This window comes from Phyllobates terribilis, unplaced genomic scaffold (genome assembly GCF_046119375.1).
Source record: "Phyllobates terribilis strain yellow unplaced genomic scaffold, ASM4611937v1 Scaffold_11__3_contigs__length_659146591, whole genome shotgun sequence".
Lineage (NCBI taxonomy): Eukaryota > Metazoa > Chordata > Amphibia > Anura > Dendrobatidae > Phyllobates > Phyllobates terribilis.
The window spans coordinates 542,869,367-542,887,063 of record NW_027362771.1 but is presented as its reverse complement, the minus strand read 5'-3'; the positions used below and the strand labels follow the sequence as shown (position 1 = coordinate 542,887,063).

Sequence of the window (17,697 nt, the reverse complement as noted above, 5' to 3'; positions counted from 1 at the left end):
TGACCGTGCCTTCGGGTTTCTGGGCCAGAGGACCTGCAATCCCCTGCCGGTCGGTTTCTGCTGCTGGATAGGAGTTAGTCCCCACAGCCTCGGACTCCGGGTCCGGTGATAACTTCTCAGTCAGGGCGAGCTCTGCAGCTGCCAGCCCCTGACTCCTTGTAGCACTGCTCCCACAGAGCTCCTGATGTTCTTCTCCTATATCTGCTGCTCTTCTCTGTCTCTACTTCTTCTCTACTCACTAACCCTGCCTCAGCCCTAGGTTTATATAGGGGAAGTTCTTCCCCTCCCAGGACTGGGCAGGAGGTGTGGCATGCATAGGATCCCTGACCAAGAGACCTCCCACCTGCTCTCAGACGTAATATCTCTATCACTGTGGCAACCAGACCCCTGGGGTGTCACACAAGTTGTTCTCCTGTTTGAATCTCCTCTGAAGAGTGGCATCATGGGCTCCTCAAAACAACTGTCAAATGATCTGAAAACAAAGATTATTCAACATAGTTGTTCAGGGGAAGGATACAAAAAGCTGTCTCAGAGATTTAACCTGTCAGTTTCCACTGTGAGGAACATAGTAAGGAAATGGAAGAACACAGGGACAGTTCTTGTTAAGGCCAGAAGCGGCAGGCCAAGAAAAACATCAGAAAGGCAGAGAAGAAGAATGGTGAGATCAGTCAAGGACAATCCTCAAACCACCTCCAGAGAGCGGCAGCATCAACTTGCTGCAGATGGTGTCACTGTGCATCGGTCAACTATACAACGCACTTTGCACAAGGAGAAGCTGTATGGGAGAGTGATGCGAAAGAAGCCGTTTCTGCAAGCACGCCACAAACAGAGCCGGCTGAGGTATCCAAAAGCACATTTGGAGAAGCCAATTTCTTTTTGGAAGAAGGTCCTGTGGACTGATGAAACCAAGATTGAGTTGTTTGGTCATACAAAAAGGCGTTATGCATGGCGGCAAAAAAACACAGCATTCCAAGAAAAACACTTGCTACCCACAGTAAAATTTGGTGGAGGTTTAATCATGCTTTGGGGCTGTGTGGCCAATGCCGGCACCGGGAATCTTGTTAAAGTTGAGGGACGCATGGATTCCACTCAGTATCAGCAGATTCTTGACAATAATGTTCAAGAATCAGTGATAAAGTTGAAGTTACGCAGGGGATGGATCTTTCAGCAAGACAATGATCCAAAACACCGCTCCAAATCTACTCAGGCATTCATGCAGAGGAATAATTACAATGTTCTGGAATGGCCATCCCAGTCCCCAGACCTGAATATCATTGAACATCTGTGGGATCATTTGAAGAGGGCTGTCCATGCTCGGCGACCATCAAACTTAACTGAACTGGAATTGTAAAGAGGAATGGTCAAAAATACCTTCATCCAGGATCCAGGAACTCATTAAAAGCTACAGGAAGTGACTAGAGGCTGTTATTTTTGCAAAAGGAGGATCTACTAAATATTAATGTCACTTTTCTGGTGAGGTGCCCATACTTATGCACCTGTCAAATTTTGTTTGAATGCAGATTGCACATTTTCTGTTAGTACAATAAACCTCATTTCAAGGCAGAAACATTACTGTGTCCAACAGTTATTACATATATCAAACTGAAATAGCTGTTGCAAAAACACCAATTTTTATAAAACAATAAGCTTAAGATTAATAGGGGTGCCCAAACTTTTTCATATAACTGTAGGTGGCTTCCACGTTACTGGTAGCACAAAGGCTCTGGAAAAGTGAAATGGCTCCTCACCCCCAAAAAGAAATTCAGAGCTCCCAAATCCAAATGTTATCCCTCTCTTCTTGCCTTAGTGTGCCTAAAACACAGATAGCGTCCACATGTTTGGCAGAGCCTACCTAATTCATGGGTACATGTCTCCAGAAGCACGAGCTGGGCATAGCGTACTGGTCACTACAACATACTGGTCACTACCACAGCAGTTTGCAATTTTCAATCAGCAACATTCACTGCTGCTTGCTTCTGTAAAACACCCATGGAGTCAAAATCATCACTACACATGTAGATAAGTTCCCAAAGGGGTATAATTTCCAAAATGGGGACACTTGAGGGGGGATTCTACTCTTCTAGCATGTAGGAACTGTGTACATGGAGTCTGCATACTATTCTAAGAAAATCTGCACTCCGTCCCTCCCAAGTCTTGCAGCATGGCTAAGTATTACTGTATAGCCACATATGGAATTTTGACACGTTCAGCAGAAATTGCGGGACAAATTTTGGTGCCATTTTTACCCACTTGAGTGAAAATGTAAAATGTAGGGCTAAAACAAAATTTTAGTGGTAAAAATTTAATTATTTTTTCTTCACTGACCAATGGTATAAAATTCTGTGACACACCCGTAGTGTCAATATGATCACGACTTCCCTAGATGAATTTGTTGAGAGGTGAAGTTTGTAAAATAGGGACACTTATGGGGGGTTCTGCTGTTCTGGCACCTCAGGGACTCTCCCTGTGGGTCATGGCACCCAAAAACCAGAACTGTAAAATCTGCACTATAATATGGCGCTCCTTCCCTTCTGAGCTTTGTACTGTGCCTCAAAAGTAGTTTTCCCCTACATATGGGGTATCTGCGTACTCAGGAGAAATTACACAACAAATTGTATGGTGCAATTTTTCTTGTTACCCTTGTGAAAATAAAAAAATTGGGGCTAAAATAACATTTTTGTGGGAAAAGTGTGATTTTTTTTGTTTTCATGGCTCACAGTTATAAACTTCTGGGGAGCACCTCGGGGTTCAGTGTGCTCACCATGCATCTAGATACACACGTGGTCAAAAATTGTTGGTACCCCTTGTTTCCTGAAAGAAAAACCCACAATGATCACAGAAATAACTTGAATCTGACAAAAGTAATAATAAATTAAAAATCTATGAAAATGAACAAATGAAAGTCAGTCATTTCTTTTCAACCCTGCTTCCACAGAATTTAAAAAAAATTAAACTCCTGAAATAGGCCTTGGCAGAAATGATGGTACCCCTGAAAATAATGTGACAAAAGGGACATGTTAAATCAAGTTGTGTCCACTAATTAGCATCACAGGTGTCTACAATCTTGTAATCAGTCAGTGGGCCTGTATATAGGGCTACAGATACTCACTGTGCTGTTTGGTGACTTGGTGTGTACCACACTCAACATGGACCAGAGGAAGCAAAGGAAAGAGTTGTCTCAGGAGATTAGAAAGAAAATTATAGACAAGCATGTTAAAGGGAAAGGTTATAAGGCCATCTCCAAGCAGCTTGATGTTCCTGTGACTACAGTTGCACATATTATTCAGAAAATTAAGATCCGTGGGACTGTAGTCAACCTCCCTGGACATAGGCGTAGGAGGAAAATTGATGACAAATCAAAGACGGATAATATAAAAGGAAACAAAAGAGCCCAGAATAACTTCTAAAGAGATTAAAAGGTGAACTTTAAGCTCAAGGAACATCAGTGTCAGATCGCACCATCCATTGTTGTTTGATCCAAGTGAAGTGGACTTCATGGGAGACTACCAAGGAGAACACCATTGTTGAAAAAAAATCATAAAAAAGCCTGACTGGAATTTGCCAAACTACATGTTGACAATCCACAAAGCTTCTGGGAGAATGTCCTATGGACAGATGAGACAAAAATGGAAGTTTTTGGCAAGGCACATCAGCTCTATGTTCACAGATGGAAAAATGAAGCATATCAAGAAAAGAACACTGTCCCTACTGTGAAACATGGAGGAGGCTCTGTTATGTTCTGGGGCTGCTTTGCTGCATCTGGCACAGGGTGTCTTGAATCTGTGGAGGGTACAATGAAATCTCAAGACTAGCAAGGGATTCTAGAGAAAATGTGCTGCCCAGCGTCAGAAAGCTTGGTCTCAGTCGCAGGTCATGGGTCTTGCAACAGGATAATGACCCAAAACACACAGCTAAAAACACCCAAGAATGGCTAAGAGGAAAACATTGGACTATTCTGAAGTGGCTTCTATGAGCCCTGACCTAAATCCTATTGAGCATCTTTGGAAAGAGCTGAAACATGGCGCCTGGAAAAGGCAACCTTCATACACGAGACAACTGGAGCAGTTTACTCATGAGGAGTGGCCAAAATACCTGTCGAGAGGTGCAGAAGTCTCATTGACAGTTACAGGAATCGTTTGATTGCAGTGATTGCCTCAAAAGGTTGTTCAACAAAATATTAAGTTAAGAAGAACCATCATTTCTGTCCAGGCCGATTTCATGAGTTTCATTTTTTTTAAATTTCTGTGTAAGCAGAAAAGCAATGTCTGACTCTCATTTGTTCATTTTCATAATTTTTAATTTATTATTACTTTTGTCAGATTCAAGTTATTTCTGTGACCATTATGGGTTTTTCTTTCATTAAACGAGGGGTAGCAACAATTTTGACCACGTGTGTAAGTCCCTGAGTGGTCTAGTATCCAAAATGGTGTCACTTGTGGGGGGTTTCCACTGTTTAGGCACATCAGGGGCTCTCCAAACGCAACATGGCGTCCGCTAATTATTCCAACAAATTTTACATTCAAAAGTCAAATGGCGCTCCTTCCCTTCCGAGCGCCCAAACAGTGGTTTTCCCCCACATATGGGGTATCAGCGTGCTTAGTATAAATTGCACAACAAATTTTGGGATCCATTATTTCCTGTTATCCTTGCGAAAATAAAAAAAAAGTTGTATCTAAAGTAAAATTTTTGTGAAAAAAATTTAAATGTTCATTTTTTTTCCCACATTCTAAAAAGTCCTGTGAAGAACCTGAAGGGTTAATAAACTTGTTGAATGTGGTTTTGAGCACCTTGAGGGGTGCAGTTTTTAGAAAGTTATTTTCTGTCATAAAGCCCCCCCCCTCAGTCACTTCAAATGTGATGTGGTCCTTAAAAACAAAACAAAAAAAAAAAAAAAAAAAAACTTTTAACCCTTATAGCTTCCTAACAAAAAAAAAATTGTTTCAAAAATTGTGCTGATGTAAAGTAGACATGTGGGAAATGTTATTTATTAACTATTTTGTGTGATATATCTCTCTGATTTAAGGGCATAAAAATTCAAAGTTTGAAAATTGTGAAATTTTTGCCAAATTTTCATTTTTTTTCACAAATAAACGTGAGTCATATCAAATGAATTTTGGCACCATCATGAAGTACAATATGTCACGAAAGAACAGTCTCAGAATCAGGGGGATCCGTTGAAGAGTTCCAGAGTAATTACCTCAAAGTGACAGTGGTCAGAATTGTAAAAGTTTGCCCTGGTCATTAATGTGCAAACCACCCTCGGGGGTAAAGGGGTTAAAAAGAAAAAAATGAAAAAGATCAGATCATATAGAACATCACTTATGACATTTCATATATCGCCAGATGTATTTATGTTCCACGGAGTAATATCACTGCAGGGAACTGTGGAGCCAGTCACTTACAAGGGAAATAAAGGCGGAATAGGTTTATTTGTCAGGAAGTAATATCTATTGGAGGACAATGCCAGGAAAGTATTTGTAATGAGTAGAAGACACTGACCGGAAGTAATCTTCTCCACTAAGAAACTACAGGAACCAATATATGGGAACAGGAAAAAAATTATAGGGACGGTGAAGAAGCTGTGAAGTCTGATAAGCGAGATCAGCGTCACAGTACGGTCTATAGTGTTTGCACAATACATTCATAACCCTTGTAGATTCAGACATGTTCCGCCATCCAGTGCATATAAATGATGGGTATGCACACTACCTTGTACCATATTTTTAATGTCTGATTTTGGTTGCCCCTAAGGCCTGGGCTACACAGGGACATGGTGTTGCACTACTGATTGATTCTCACTATGAAAGTAGTAGCTGCAGACCACCCAATTGCATAGTACACAACTCCATATACTGCTTTGGAGTTAGTTTTTTTTTTTAATGGAGCATTATATGGGATCCAACAAACTGTATGGAGCATTATATGGGGCCCATTATTCTGTAGGGCCCCAAATAATGCTCCATACAGAATAATGGGCCCCATATAATGCTCCAATTATTGTGTATGGAGCATTATATGGGGCCCATTATTGTGTATGGAGCATTATATGGGGCCCATTATTGTGTACGGAGCATTATATGAAGCCCATTATTCTGCACGGAGCATTATATGGGGCCCATTATTCTGCACGGAGCATTATATGGGGCCCATTATTCTGCACGGAGCATTATATGGGGCCCATTATTCTGCACGGAGCATTATATGGGGCCCATTATTCTGTATGGAGCATTATATGGGGCCCATTCTGTATGGAGCATTATATGGGGCCCATTATTCTGTATGGAGCATTATATGGGGCCCATTATTCTGTATGGAGCATTATATGGGGCCCATTATTCTGTATGGAGCATTATATGGGGCCCTCTTTTGTCCTTTCTTAAATTAAGTGTAGTTTATGTGTAAATCCTATCTCCCAACTTTGAAGGAAGGACAAGTATGTGCTGTACTAAAATATTGTACGCTAACCCACTGCCTAACCCCAACCAATCATTTTCTGCACCCACACAGAAATCAAGCCCCTAGTAAAGCCTTAGCGATTCTCACACAGTACGATACCTCATTCATGGCCTCCATACCGTATGAAGCCCCCACACGGCCACCTCTTACAGCATGATGACCCAACAGTGACCTTAAGTACATCACCCACACAATAGTAGGATGCACCCAGTCTCCCGGTCCATCCTATCCTAGTGGTCCACTGGGTAAATAAAACCTAACCCTGTCCCCACGATGAGCTGTTATGACGTCAGCACTCCTGCTGCACCAAACTAAGATGGCTCAGGCCAAGCAGCAGGATAGGTTCCCAAATCTAGGCTTGCCCTGCTGGATCTGGGATGGTTGGGAGGTATGAGAAAGGTGGCAGAGCCACATGACTCAGGTAATGTACGTATGTGGTCCTACTTCCTTGGAGCCTGCAGTGGGCAGAATACTGGGGGAGATGTATGCAATTCTAGTGGTTCAACATCAATATTTGTCAAAGTCTGCACCATTGTAAATCTTCTTGCTGAAGCTTGAATCCTAGGACACCATTGATTAATCGCCCTCACAATATCTGTTTCATTGGGAGTTTTACTAGCCAACAGGAACCAACTCATAGGGATAGTTCCCTGAAGATTGTCCTTTCTTAAATAAAAAGAGGCCAAATAAGAAGCTGATCGATGCTGGCTTGGCTTCTCTAGCCCCAAGCTGTTATTGTTGGGGAGTAAAGGGTTTTTCCCATCGTTCAGAAATAATACGTGAAGTGAACAGCCCAATAATCATTAATAGCATTTACCCTCTGAAAGTGGCTGAAGATGGTCATCACTGGAGGACCAACCTAGACACTTCGCAAAGAACTGTCGTATGCAGAGAATCCCTGGAATTTTTCAACCACCATGGATGCCTTTCTTGAAAAGTATAATATTACAGGTTATATATACTAGATTCCTTGATAGGGCGTTGATCCAGGGAACTAGTCTGATTGTCGTATGGAGTCGGGAAGGAATTTTTTTTCCCCAATGTGGAGCTTAGTGTTTGCCACGTTTTTTTTTTTTGTCTTCTTCTGGATCAACATGTAAGGCTATGGGTTGAACTAGATGGACTTAAGTCTTCCTTCCACCTTAAAAACTATGTTACTATTAAAATTAGCCAGTCACCATTACTGAGGGTCAAGTAATGGGAAGTGTGGGTTCAAGCACAAATGTTTTAGAAGGACTAGAAAGAAAGTTATGAACATGCTGGTGTAATGGAGTGAGCAGGATATGGGTTCATCACCTGCAATGATACAGGAAGAGAGCTCGCCTTGGTCCACTGTGCCACCATCGCAAAGAATTTCCCCATAAGATTCAGGCACTGGTTTGAAACACATTAGATATAGTCATAGCCAGGATCTCCTTTGAGGAAAATGTTCACGAATTACTGCCGGGTATCCATGAATCTAGCCAGGCTAGAGGCTTAGGCAGCTGGTAGACCATTTTCCACATGTTACCGAGAGGGGACTATGTCTTTTCACTGATCTTGAAGAAAAGCTCAACCTCACTTTTTCCAATCCTCTGATTTGCCTTTTAGGTAATTATCCAGGAATTAATCTTTAAAAAAAAGTTGTGGAAATGAAGCAACATCATCCCTTTAAAAAGCAATCACACCGTAGATGTCAATGAAGATTATTTTCTAGAATGAGAAACCTACTCCCCACTATAACGCATGGTGCCATCTGGTAAATCAAGGCAGGCAAATTCTGGCTGACGTCCCCCTCCATCTGTATTCAGTGACACATCATCTGTGCATAGTAATGTAAATTTATGTGAACGGGCTAAATATATCTTTAATGAATATTGGAGAATTCCATCCTTTACATCGTCACATGCAGCCCGGTTTTCTTTGTAATTCCCACACCTCGGACATAATTCTATAGATCTTTCAAACTTTCATATTGGCATTTATTTTTTTTAGTGAGACAAAAAAAAACAGGACAGATTTTCAACCTTTCTTAAAAAAAGGGTGTCCAAGACTTCGATGGTCTATTCTGAGGATTGGACATTAGATTAGATCAGTGAGGGGCCAACACCCAGCACTCCCACCGGTCAGCAGGTCTCGTGACATCTGGAAGTAAACTGTAAATGGGCCACCACAGCTCCAGCCACTGTGCAGTGGCCATTCTCCGGTTACCACAACCCAGGCCTAATTCACTTCAATGACAGCTTTTGTCACAGGTTTATCTGTATGTGGGGTGGCCAGAAGATCTGAGCAATGTGGAACTGAGCCCCGACACAACTAGTCCCGTATCGCTCCGATCTTCCGACCACCACATATACAGATGTAAGGCTTTATATGGCCAAAACGTTGGTCCTTTTTTCTGTTCTCCACAGGTCAGATTGAAATAAAATTATATACCAAGATTCAACCTACTCATCTCGTGTGCCAAAGTATTTTTTACTATTTTCTCTGAAACGCCAGACCATATACTTTAAAGATCAAGCTGGGGTCCATAGCTGGAGATTAGACAAGTCCGATTCTTCCCCTGGCTGGCACTTCCCAGCACTACGGCAGGTGATGGTCAGGTCTCTTGATATGGGACAACTCTTCCAGGAGCCTTCCAGACGTTCAAGAGTGTTGGCAAGGGTGTTTTAGGTTAGGCTGGGTTCACGTGTCTGATATTCATGGTCCAAGCACAGATCACAATGTCTAATGACAGAGGGTACCTAGGAGGCTGTAAAATTGAGGTCAGGAGACCCCACAGCTGTTTCAGCCACAGCAGTCTGAACTCTGGATGTGAGAATTGGACCTTACTGTGCTTGAACTACTATGTTGTCTACTCTTTATGGACATAGTGGGGAACAGGAGCAAGGCAGGGTGGGTTCCTATGGGTGCTATTATGGTTCATATTAGGCAATATCTTTATTTTGTCCTTCACGCACAGAATATACCTCTATGGATTCTACATTACGGCTTCGTAAAACTCTGATCTTCTATAGACATGAGGCTATAGCTACAATGGAGGTGCGTAGAAGTGAACCAATAATTTAAACCCAATAAATTAAGATAGATTTTAGTACAAGTTAAAGACTGAGAAATTCAGCAATTTGAATAAACAAAAAAAGAATATTTCAATGACTACATTATTTTGTTTTTATTGAATTAGGCACTTTACATGAAGAATTCTGTACCATTATATTTACAAAGTATAAAGCTACATATTTTTTTTTTTCATTTTTTTCCATGACTTTTTATAATTTCTTTAAAAAAAAGGACATTATGTCAAGAGTAATAAAATATACATATTGTTGATTAATAAAAAATAACTAACAAGTTCTATTATTAAAATGAGAAAAAAAAATTGTGTAAAAAAAAAAAAAATTTGAAAAACTCAGTTAAAAAAAAATGCATTTGTTTTTTTGGTCATGAAATAATTAAGACTGAGTGGCTTAAAAAAATAAAATAAAATAGTAACAGGTTTTACTGAGTATACAACCCAAAGTTGCTCTGTAGCCTATGGCTTATTGGCAGTGCCCAGGGTAGCTAGCTGTCAAAATTATTTATACCATTTTTTTTTTTATAAATAATTTTGGGATTGTGACCTTTTACTCACGATTAACACAAAGTATGCCTCGGTATCGCACCGTGACACTTTATATTCAAATTTTAGAGATTTTTTTTTATTTTATTTTTTTTTACATTTATGGGTGTTAAAAAAAAAAAAAATAATAAAATAAAAAAAATAATATACATATATGATAACATTTTATGAAGAGGAACAATCCCCCCCAGCGTCTAACGGTGCAGGCAGTTATCAGACTTAATGCATGAAAAAGACATTAGCATATCTGTAAGGCAGTGTAAAAAAAAAAAAAATACACAAATCATGATCTAGATATGTGCATTTATATATGTATTTATACCACAGTATAAATAAAAAAGTACAACTTATCTGGTATATTAATATTCCCCATGATTGGTTCAGCTGATTCCTTTACTGTGTCTTTATGTCACATTTGCAAAAAAAATAATAATAAAAAAAAGGTTAATTTCTTCTATGTATACCCAGTACACAAAAAAAATATATATATTTAAAAATATATATATAGACATATATATGTGGCTACAGCCTAGCATTATACAATTTAAGTATTACAATATTGGTAACACCAAAAAAGGTCTGTCCCCCATTAACCACAGGGCAATGTAAGCAGAAAAAAAAAATAACAGCTTCAGCGTGAAAATTGGAAGCAATTCTTAAAAATTTGATTGAACCATGGGCAAAATTTTTCTCCGCCCCTTAACTTCCTTGTAATTACATTCTTACAAATCAGCAAGAAACAAAATAAGGAGCACTGTAAAACAGATGGGAAGTCAAAAGAATTTGCAGCTTTTACCGCCTTGAAAATAGAAGGAAATTGTAAAAAATTCATATAAAAAAATGTAAATGTTTAAAAGTTTCGAATTTGAATTTTCTTCATTTTTTTTTTAAACCCTAAAATAAAAATGTCCTCATGGTCAAAGGTGAAAATTTCGTTACAATATGAGGGGTAAAAGCCTCAAATCGTGACTATCCCACAGGAACATTAAAATTCTGGCAAAATTTTGTACCGCTTCTTTCAGACACAAGTCCACGTGGAATTTCTTTTTCTTCCGAAAAAGAAAAATGAACAAGAGGAATTAAAAGATAAAAATCTTGTCTAATAAAAAAAAGTCCATCTAAAGTCATAATTAACCCCCAATAGTGGAGCAGCATAGGGCAGTGACGATAGCTTTGTTTTCTTTAAAAAAAAAAAAAAAAAAAAAAAAATGAAAGAAAAAAAAAGGCAGGGAAGCACCCCCCCCCCTTTAAAAATTGTAACATTTTTTTTCTGTGCACTTAATAAATTTTATATCTACGGATAAAAAATAAAAATGCAGTCTTTTCTCCTTGCAATTAAAAAAAAAAAAATATTACTGTTATGAAAATGTTTTTACAAAAAAATACAAGTATATATAATGGTCCCCTCGTAGAGAAGTTTTTTTTTTTTTCTTCATGGTCCCGTCATAAAACATTCTTACAGAATCACGTGAGACTTCATTTTTTGTTTGTTTTGTAGAGTAAAGAAAGAGCAAACTGGCAGGAAAGCCACCGCCAAAGCGTGGCACTTCGAGAGTGGAGAAAAAGAAAAAAAAGTCAACGCAAGGGCAAGATGTGAAGGCAACTACAAAACAATTAGGAGGTCCTGTGCTGGTCAGGCAAACACCTGCATATTGGTAGCTTGCTCAGGTAGGTGAGACGCTGGGCCTTGTGTGCCACCCACTACCACGGGGCTTGGGGTGCCATCAGACCACTCCGATACTGAGTGAGGTGATGGGCTAGACCACTGCTCTGGTGACTCTGGAGAGGGAGTCAGGTAAGGGTGCTCACTCGGGATATGTAGGTAGTGTTTAGGGGTTTCTTCTTGAGAAGGTGCGAAGGTCTGCTGAGACGAGGCTTGGACCGTCGGTGGCGTCTGTATGCTGCCTTCGTTAGGAACACTTTGCTGCTTAAAGAAGTTTCCTTCGCTGGGGGTAAGTGGCTGGGTTGACCTGTCGGCTACGTGCGGCATGCTTTGCTGCCTTAGGTGTGTTGTGTTAGGAGGCATCTGGCACTGCTCCATCTGGATCTTCACGGGGCTTTGCATTGCCATCTGGTTCTGTAACATCAAGACCTGCTGAGCATGAAGCTGATGCAAGTTTGGGACAGATCCTGCAGGAGCCCCTGCCATTACATTGCGTGCCTGATGTGAAGGATTCACATGGCTTTGCCAAGCAAAGGGCATGTTGCCTGCATTTAACATGCCAAGATTTAACCCGTTGACAACGCAGCTTGGGGCTCGCTGCAGTGGTATTCTTCCTTGCAGAGCCAGCATCGCGTTCCCTTGAGCATCTATCTCATTTAATCGTGCCAGAGACACAGCGAAAGGCCCTTCCATAAGCCCGTTCACGAGAGGGGTGGAGGGCACAGACATAGAGCCAAGGTGAAATGTGCCTGGGACCTGCATTGCTGGGGATCCAGGATTGGCGCTGTAAGCACGGGGTGAATCGAGGGAATCTACCGGTGATAGGGTGACTGAGCTCTCCAGTAATCCTCCACTCCCGGAAGGGCAGTCAAGAGACAGCTTTTTGTTTCTATTTTTTGCTTCCTTGGCTTCTGCTCGATTCAGACTTGCTCCGCCAGATTTGGCGCCTGACCGACGATTCTTTTTCCCTTGTGGGGTTTGCTTGATGTTGCCCATGAAGCCATTTGGAGGGCAAAGAAGTGGTGACATGGTGTGCCCTCCCATTGTTCCCTGGGACCCTCTGACTGTGTTGTGTTCCTCCAGGAGCTGAACGATATCATGGTGTAGCCTCTCCTGTGCAATGTCACGCGGGAGCCTGTCCATGTGGTCGGTAATTTCACGGTTGGCGTAATGGTCGAGAAGAACTTTTGCAGCTTCGTAACTTCCCTCTCTGGCAGCCAGGAATAATGGAGTCTCCTCCTGCAGGGTAAAGCAATTATTTAGACGGGATGATAGACGCGGTAAAACTAAGGTCATTTTATGCCATTTAAAACTGGAAAACATTCTAAAGCAAACGCTACTTTACAAAAAAAAACTAATTTTAATTGTTTATAGACTGTAAAATAGATGTCAATTAAAGGGATTGTCCACTACTTAGACAACCCCTTCTTAATCTAAGAGTTTGGCGCTGATAAAATAGAAAAGCCTATACTCCACCTCCCGTGAAGGTGCCGTTCCCGCCGTGTCGGCACTCGCTGTCCCCGCTGCTCTCGTGCTGTTGTGTCACACGTGACGCCGGCGCCCAATCAGCGTCATCGGACAAACAGAACATGACGAGGAATCCGGGCTGCAGCTGATCTCTCACTTCCTCTTAATGTTCAATTTGACAGGAGGCGGAGACCGTGATGCCAACGCTGATTGGGCGCCGGGGTCACGTGTCACAACAGCCGCACGGGAGCCTGGGGAATGCGAGTGCAGACAACGTGGGAACAGCTTCGGCACGGGAGGAGAGTATAAGCTTTTTTATTTTATCAGTGACACGCGTGGGGGATGACAAGGAGTTGTCCAAGTAGTGGACAACTTCTTTAATGAATCCCCTTTGAAGTGAATAGGGCTGAGCTCTGGCTCGGTGTGAATACCTACCAGAGACCCAAATTTAAAGGATTCATCACTGTGCCTAGAAAACCAAAAAGGGGTACGGTGCTCCAATAAGTTTTGACACCCCTTCATACTGCTGAACCTTTAGGACCACCAGATATCACATCTATGTGGCCCTTGCACACTCACCTTGAGGTCCTGCATATCTTTATTTGCGCCATTCTTAAGCAGAGCAACGGCAGCCTCGATATTGTTGACGGCCGCTGCCCAGTGCAGAGCGGACTTTCCTGTCAAAATATACAGGAATGATCAGATTGCTTTCAAGGGAAAAAAAACAAACCCTAAATTAACAACAGATTAAAAAAAGGAAGACCACGCTAACCGAGTTCATCAATGGCATTGACATCGGCATGGCAGGTTACCAGCTCTTCCACCATGCCCTCCACAGCCAGTCGAGCAGCCAAGATTAGCGCTGTAGACCCATCACCCATTCGTGCATCCAAATCCGTGGAACGGTTTCTGATCAGGATCTGCAACGGATAAAAAACCAAAAATACTTATAGGACTGGTAACAGCAGATATTTTTTCAATTCAAGAACGTAAAAAAGCTGAGTCAACAGTAGAGGAGGTCATATGAGTGGTCATCGAAATGATATTTTTTTTTGGAGGAGGGGTGGGAATAAGATACAGATTTGGCCTTTGTGCATTGGACTTGCCTGGAAAACTCCTTGTGCGTCAGCAGCCACGGCAGCATGCAGCGGGGTCCGGCCGGTATTATCTTGTGCGTTAGGATCTGCGCCGGCATCCAACAACCTCTTGGCGGCATCTGCCCGGGCATAACGAGCTGCGAGGTGTAGCGCCGTCTCACCGGTCCGGTCTGTCTGAGCCCCCAATGATGCTCCTTGGCAAATAAGATCAGCAATAGCAGAAACTTCCCCTTCTTCCTCCTCTTCTTGTGATTCAGGCTCCAGGCCGCCTCCCAGGAAGGAAGCAAGCATAAGCGGGGTGAAACCATCTAGGCAAAACCCAAGAAAAAAACAAAATGAGCATATACCCTATAGTAAGTAAATAGTACTAGTACATGTAAATAACTGAGTATGTAGTTAACACGGTTTTGATCAAAAAAGCATAAAAGCCATCCCACCACGACAAGGTGAACCCAAATGAGACAGCTCCATGTCTAGTATTAAATCCTCACATCATGTGAGGCCGACCTCAATGTAGATAAGGGCAGAAAAGAAGCAGGGCCCGACTTTGCAAACACCTGCTCATAGGAAGCTATATAGATGAAATGCCTAGCTCAAAAAGGGGTAGCTATGCCCCTGTTTGCACAAAGTACAAGAAACAACAGCAAAACCAAAGAAATGAGCCGGAGCATAAGTTGTTATACGTGCAATATGTAGGAGCATGGTCACACTGTGGCCATTTCACAGGCAAAAACCAAGAAAAAGCAAAATGAGCATATATTCTGTAGTAAGTAAATAGTACATGTAAATAACATGGGGTACTTAGAGACAGGGTTGTCCCGATTGGGTCACAGTGTCGTGGTGGGATGGCTTTTACGCTTTGTTGATCAAACCAGCGTTAACAAAGTACTCTATGTTATTTATATATACTATTACCATTTACTTACTACAGGGTATATTCTCATTTTGTTTTTTTCTTGGGTTTTGCATTTTGCATGGGATAAGGGTGTTAACAGCCTGATTGGCCACCTACCAACTTCCTGTGTGACCCTCATTTGATTATCTGTAAATGTGTGCACTGAATCTGTCAAGTGATGTTCTCTTTCCTATACAATGCACTGCCTCTCTCGGATGCACTGGCATGGTTTAGGGTCTTTCTACTCGGGCATCAAGATGTTGCAGAATAAAGGCCCCGTCACACTTAGCGACGCTGCAACGATCCCGACAACGATACGACCTGTCAGGGATCGTTGCTGCGTCGCTATGTGGTCGCTGGTGAGCTGTCAAACAGTCAGGCTCACCAACGATCAGGGGAGCAGCGACATCGTGGAAAGAATCTTTCCACGATGTCCTGCTCCTGGTTACCAGCCTGCTAAAGCAGGAGCAGGCTGGTAACCATGATAAACATCGGGTTACTAGGGGCACACGCGCACCTAGTAACCCGTTGTTTATCATGGTTACCACTCTGCTACGGTGAGCGGGAGGTTACCGCTCACTTTAGCAGGCTCGTAACCATGATAAACAGCGGGTTACTAAGTGCGCATGTGCCCCTAGTAACCCGATGTTTATCATGGTTACCAGCCTGATCGCTGCTCCCGCTGGTAACACACAGCGATGTGTGCTGACCAGCGGGAGGCCAACGACCAAAAAATGGTCCAGGACACTTTGTAGCGACCAGCGACCTCACAGCAGGGGCCTGATGGCTGCAAAGTGTCACACATAGCGACATCGCTGGTGAGGTCGCTGTTGCGTCACCAAAACCATGACACAGCAGCGATCTCGCTATGTGAGACGGGGGCTTTAGTCATGCAGATTCAGCATGACAAAACCAAGGCTGATAGGCCTTAAAGGGTGTGTGTCACCAGATAAAAACCTTATTTAAACAATAGGAGATTTATGTCAAATGTATTTTTAGGTTCTGCGGCCAGTAGGAAAATAGCAAGGTTTTTTTTTTTTTTTTAATATATTTTTGTAATATATTCAAAAAATATAATTAAACATATAACTTTATTTAAACAATAGGTCTTTTTCTCGTGATATATTCCCTTCGAGGAGTTCTTAGGGAGCCTTTGACAAAAAAGGAAAAAAATTGATTTTTCTCCTATAGACTTGAATATCAGGTGAAAATTGATTCACAGACGTCTAAACATTCCCATATGCACTTAAGTGAGTGAAAACCTTTGATATCAGTGGGGGCTTCTTATCTCTCCCTTAAAAGGGGTATTCCCATCTTTAAGATCTTATCCCTGTATGTAGACGGTGTCATATTAATAATATTAGCAAATACTTCCAATTAGAAATGTAGTATAGTTTTTCTGATTCGCTATGTCTTTCCTCATGTGCAGGAGCTTAGGTATCCATGGTTACGACCACTGATCTAGTGACAGTTAGCTAGTTGCTAGTGGTCGTAACCATGGATACCGAAGCTCCTGCAATGCCTGCACATGAGGAAAGAGACAGCAAATAAGAAACTATACTACATTTCTAATTAAAGGTATTTGCTAATATTATTATTACACCTACTACATATTGGGATAGGATATTGGCAATGGGAATGCCCCTTTAAAGATTATATCAAGAGCGAGATGTATCCTGCCTGGTGGATTTTCAGTGGACGAGCCTTTTGTTCTCTGCAAAGCCAAATGTTTCTGCACATGGGAAATTCGGGAGAGATAGTTGACAGCCAAACGATCATTCGGCCGGAGACTAAGTAATGTGTATGGGGTGCGATAAAGGAGTTGTCACTAGGCAGGAAGAGTAACAAGTCTAGTCTGTGGCCTCACCTGGACCTCGTACATTGACATCCATGCCATCACTCTCATAGTCACCCTGAGGTGGTGTCAATGCCGTAGCTGGAGGAAGTCTAATATCTGCAGCTGCCAAGTGGTGTTGTGTCCAGGGACGGGGGTCAACAGGATCCTGCCGACATGGTGACAGCTCCTCGGTCTTCAAAATTAAAAACAAGAGTGAGTGAATGCATTTCCTTGTTAAGGTTTGTTTCAGCCTAAAGTTTAACATATACAAAAACCCTGCATTATACCTTGAGTCTTTTTGTCTCGGGGCAGTCGGTCTCCGTCCAGTCTTCAGATGGATCTTCCATGAGACGCTCTGCTTTGGCAATGTTCCTGGAAAAACATCAACAAGACGATCATGGTAACAGAAGTGATCATGGACATGGTCCATCAGGGTTCTTGGTCCATCCTTACTTGAGCCCGAGAGCATCTTGACCAACAGGCTCCCGGCGGTCTCTCTCCTTCTTTAAGATGAATCCTTCAGGAAACCACAGTGTGCTATGTGTTCTTTTCCGGCGAGACACCAGGACACCCAATATGGCCACCACCAAAACCAGCAGTCCGGCCACTGCCACAAGTGGCAGCAGATGGAAAGCAGAGGTTGTTTCTTCTTCTTCCTTTTTATGACCTGAGAAGAGATTGGTA

General features: G+C 42.0%; 1 protein-coding gene across 1 annotated transcript in view; it reads right to left on the bottom strand.

The window, feature by feature from the left end:
- Positions 1 to 10,315: 10,315 nt before the first annotated feature.
- Positions 10,316 to 17,697, bottom strand: part of NOTCH3 (notch receptor 3) — an 88,331-nt gene continuing 80,949 nt past the window's right edge. The window contains exons 28-34 of the mRNA XM_073653913.1: positions 17,467 to 17,680; positions 17,301 to 17,385; positions 17,044 to 17,206; positions 14,291 to 14,589; positions 13,957 to 14,104; positions 13,764 to 13,861; positions 10,316 to 12,956 (exon numbers count right to left, since the gene is read on the bottom strand). Of these exons, the coding sequence (XP_073510014.1) occupies positions 11,688 to 12,956; positions 13,764 to 13,861; positions 13,957 to 14,104; positions 14,291 to 14,589; positions 17,044 to 17,206; positions 17,301 to 17,385; positions 17,467 to 17,680 (2,276 nt within the window). The 3' untranslated portion in view covers positions 10,316 to 11,687. The remainder of the gene's footprint in view (positions 12,957 to 13,763; positions 13,862 to 13,956; positions 14,105 to 14,290; positions 14,590 to 17,043; positions 17,207 to 17,300; positions 17,386 to 17,466; positions 17,681 to 17,697) is intronic.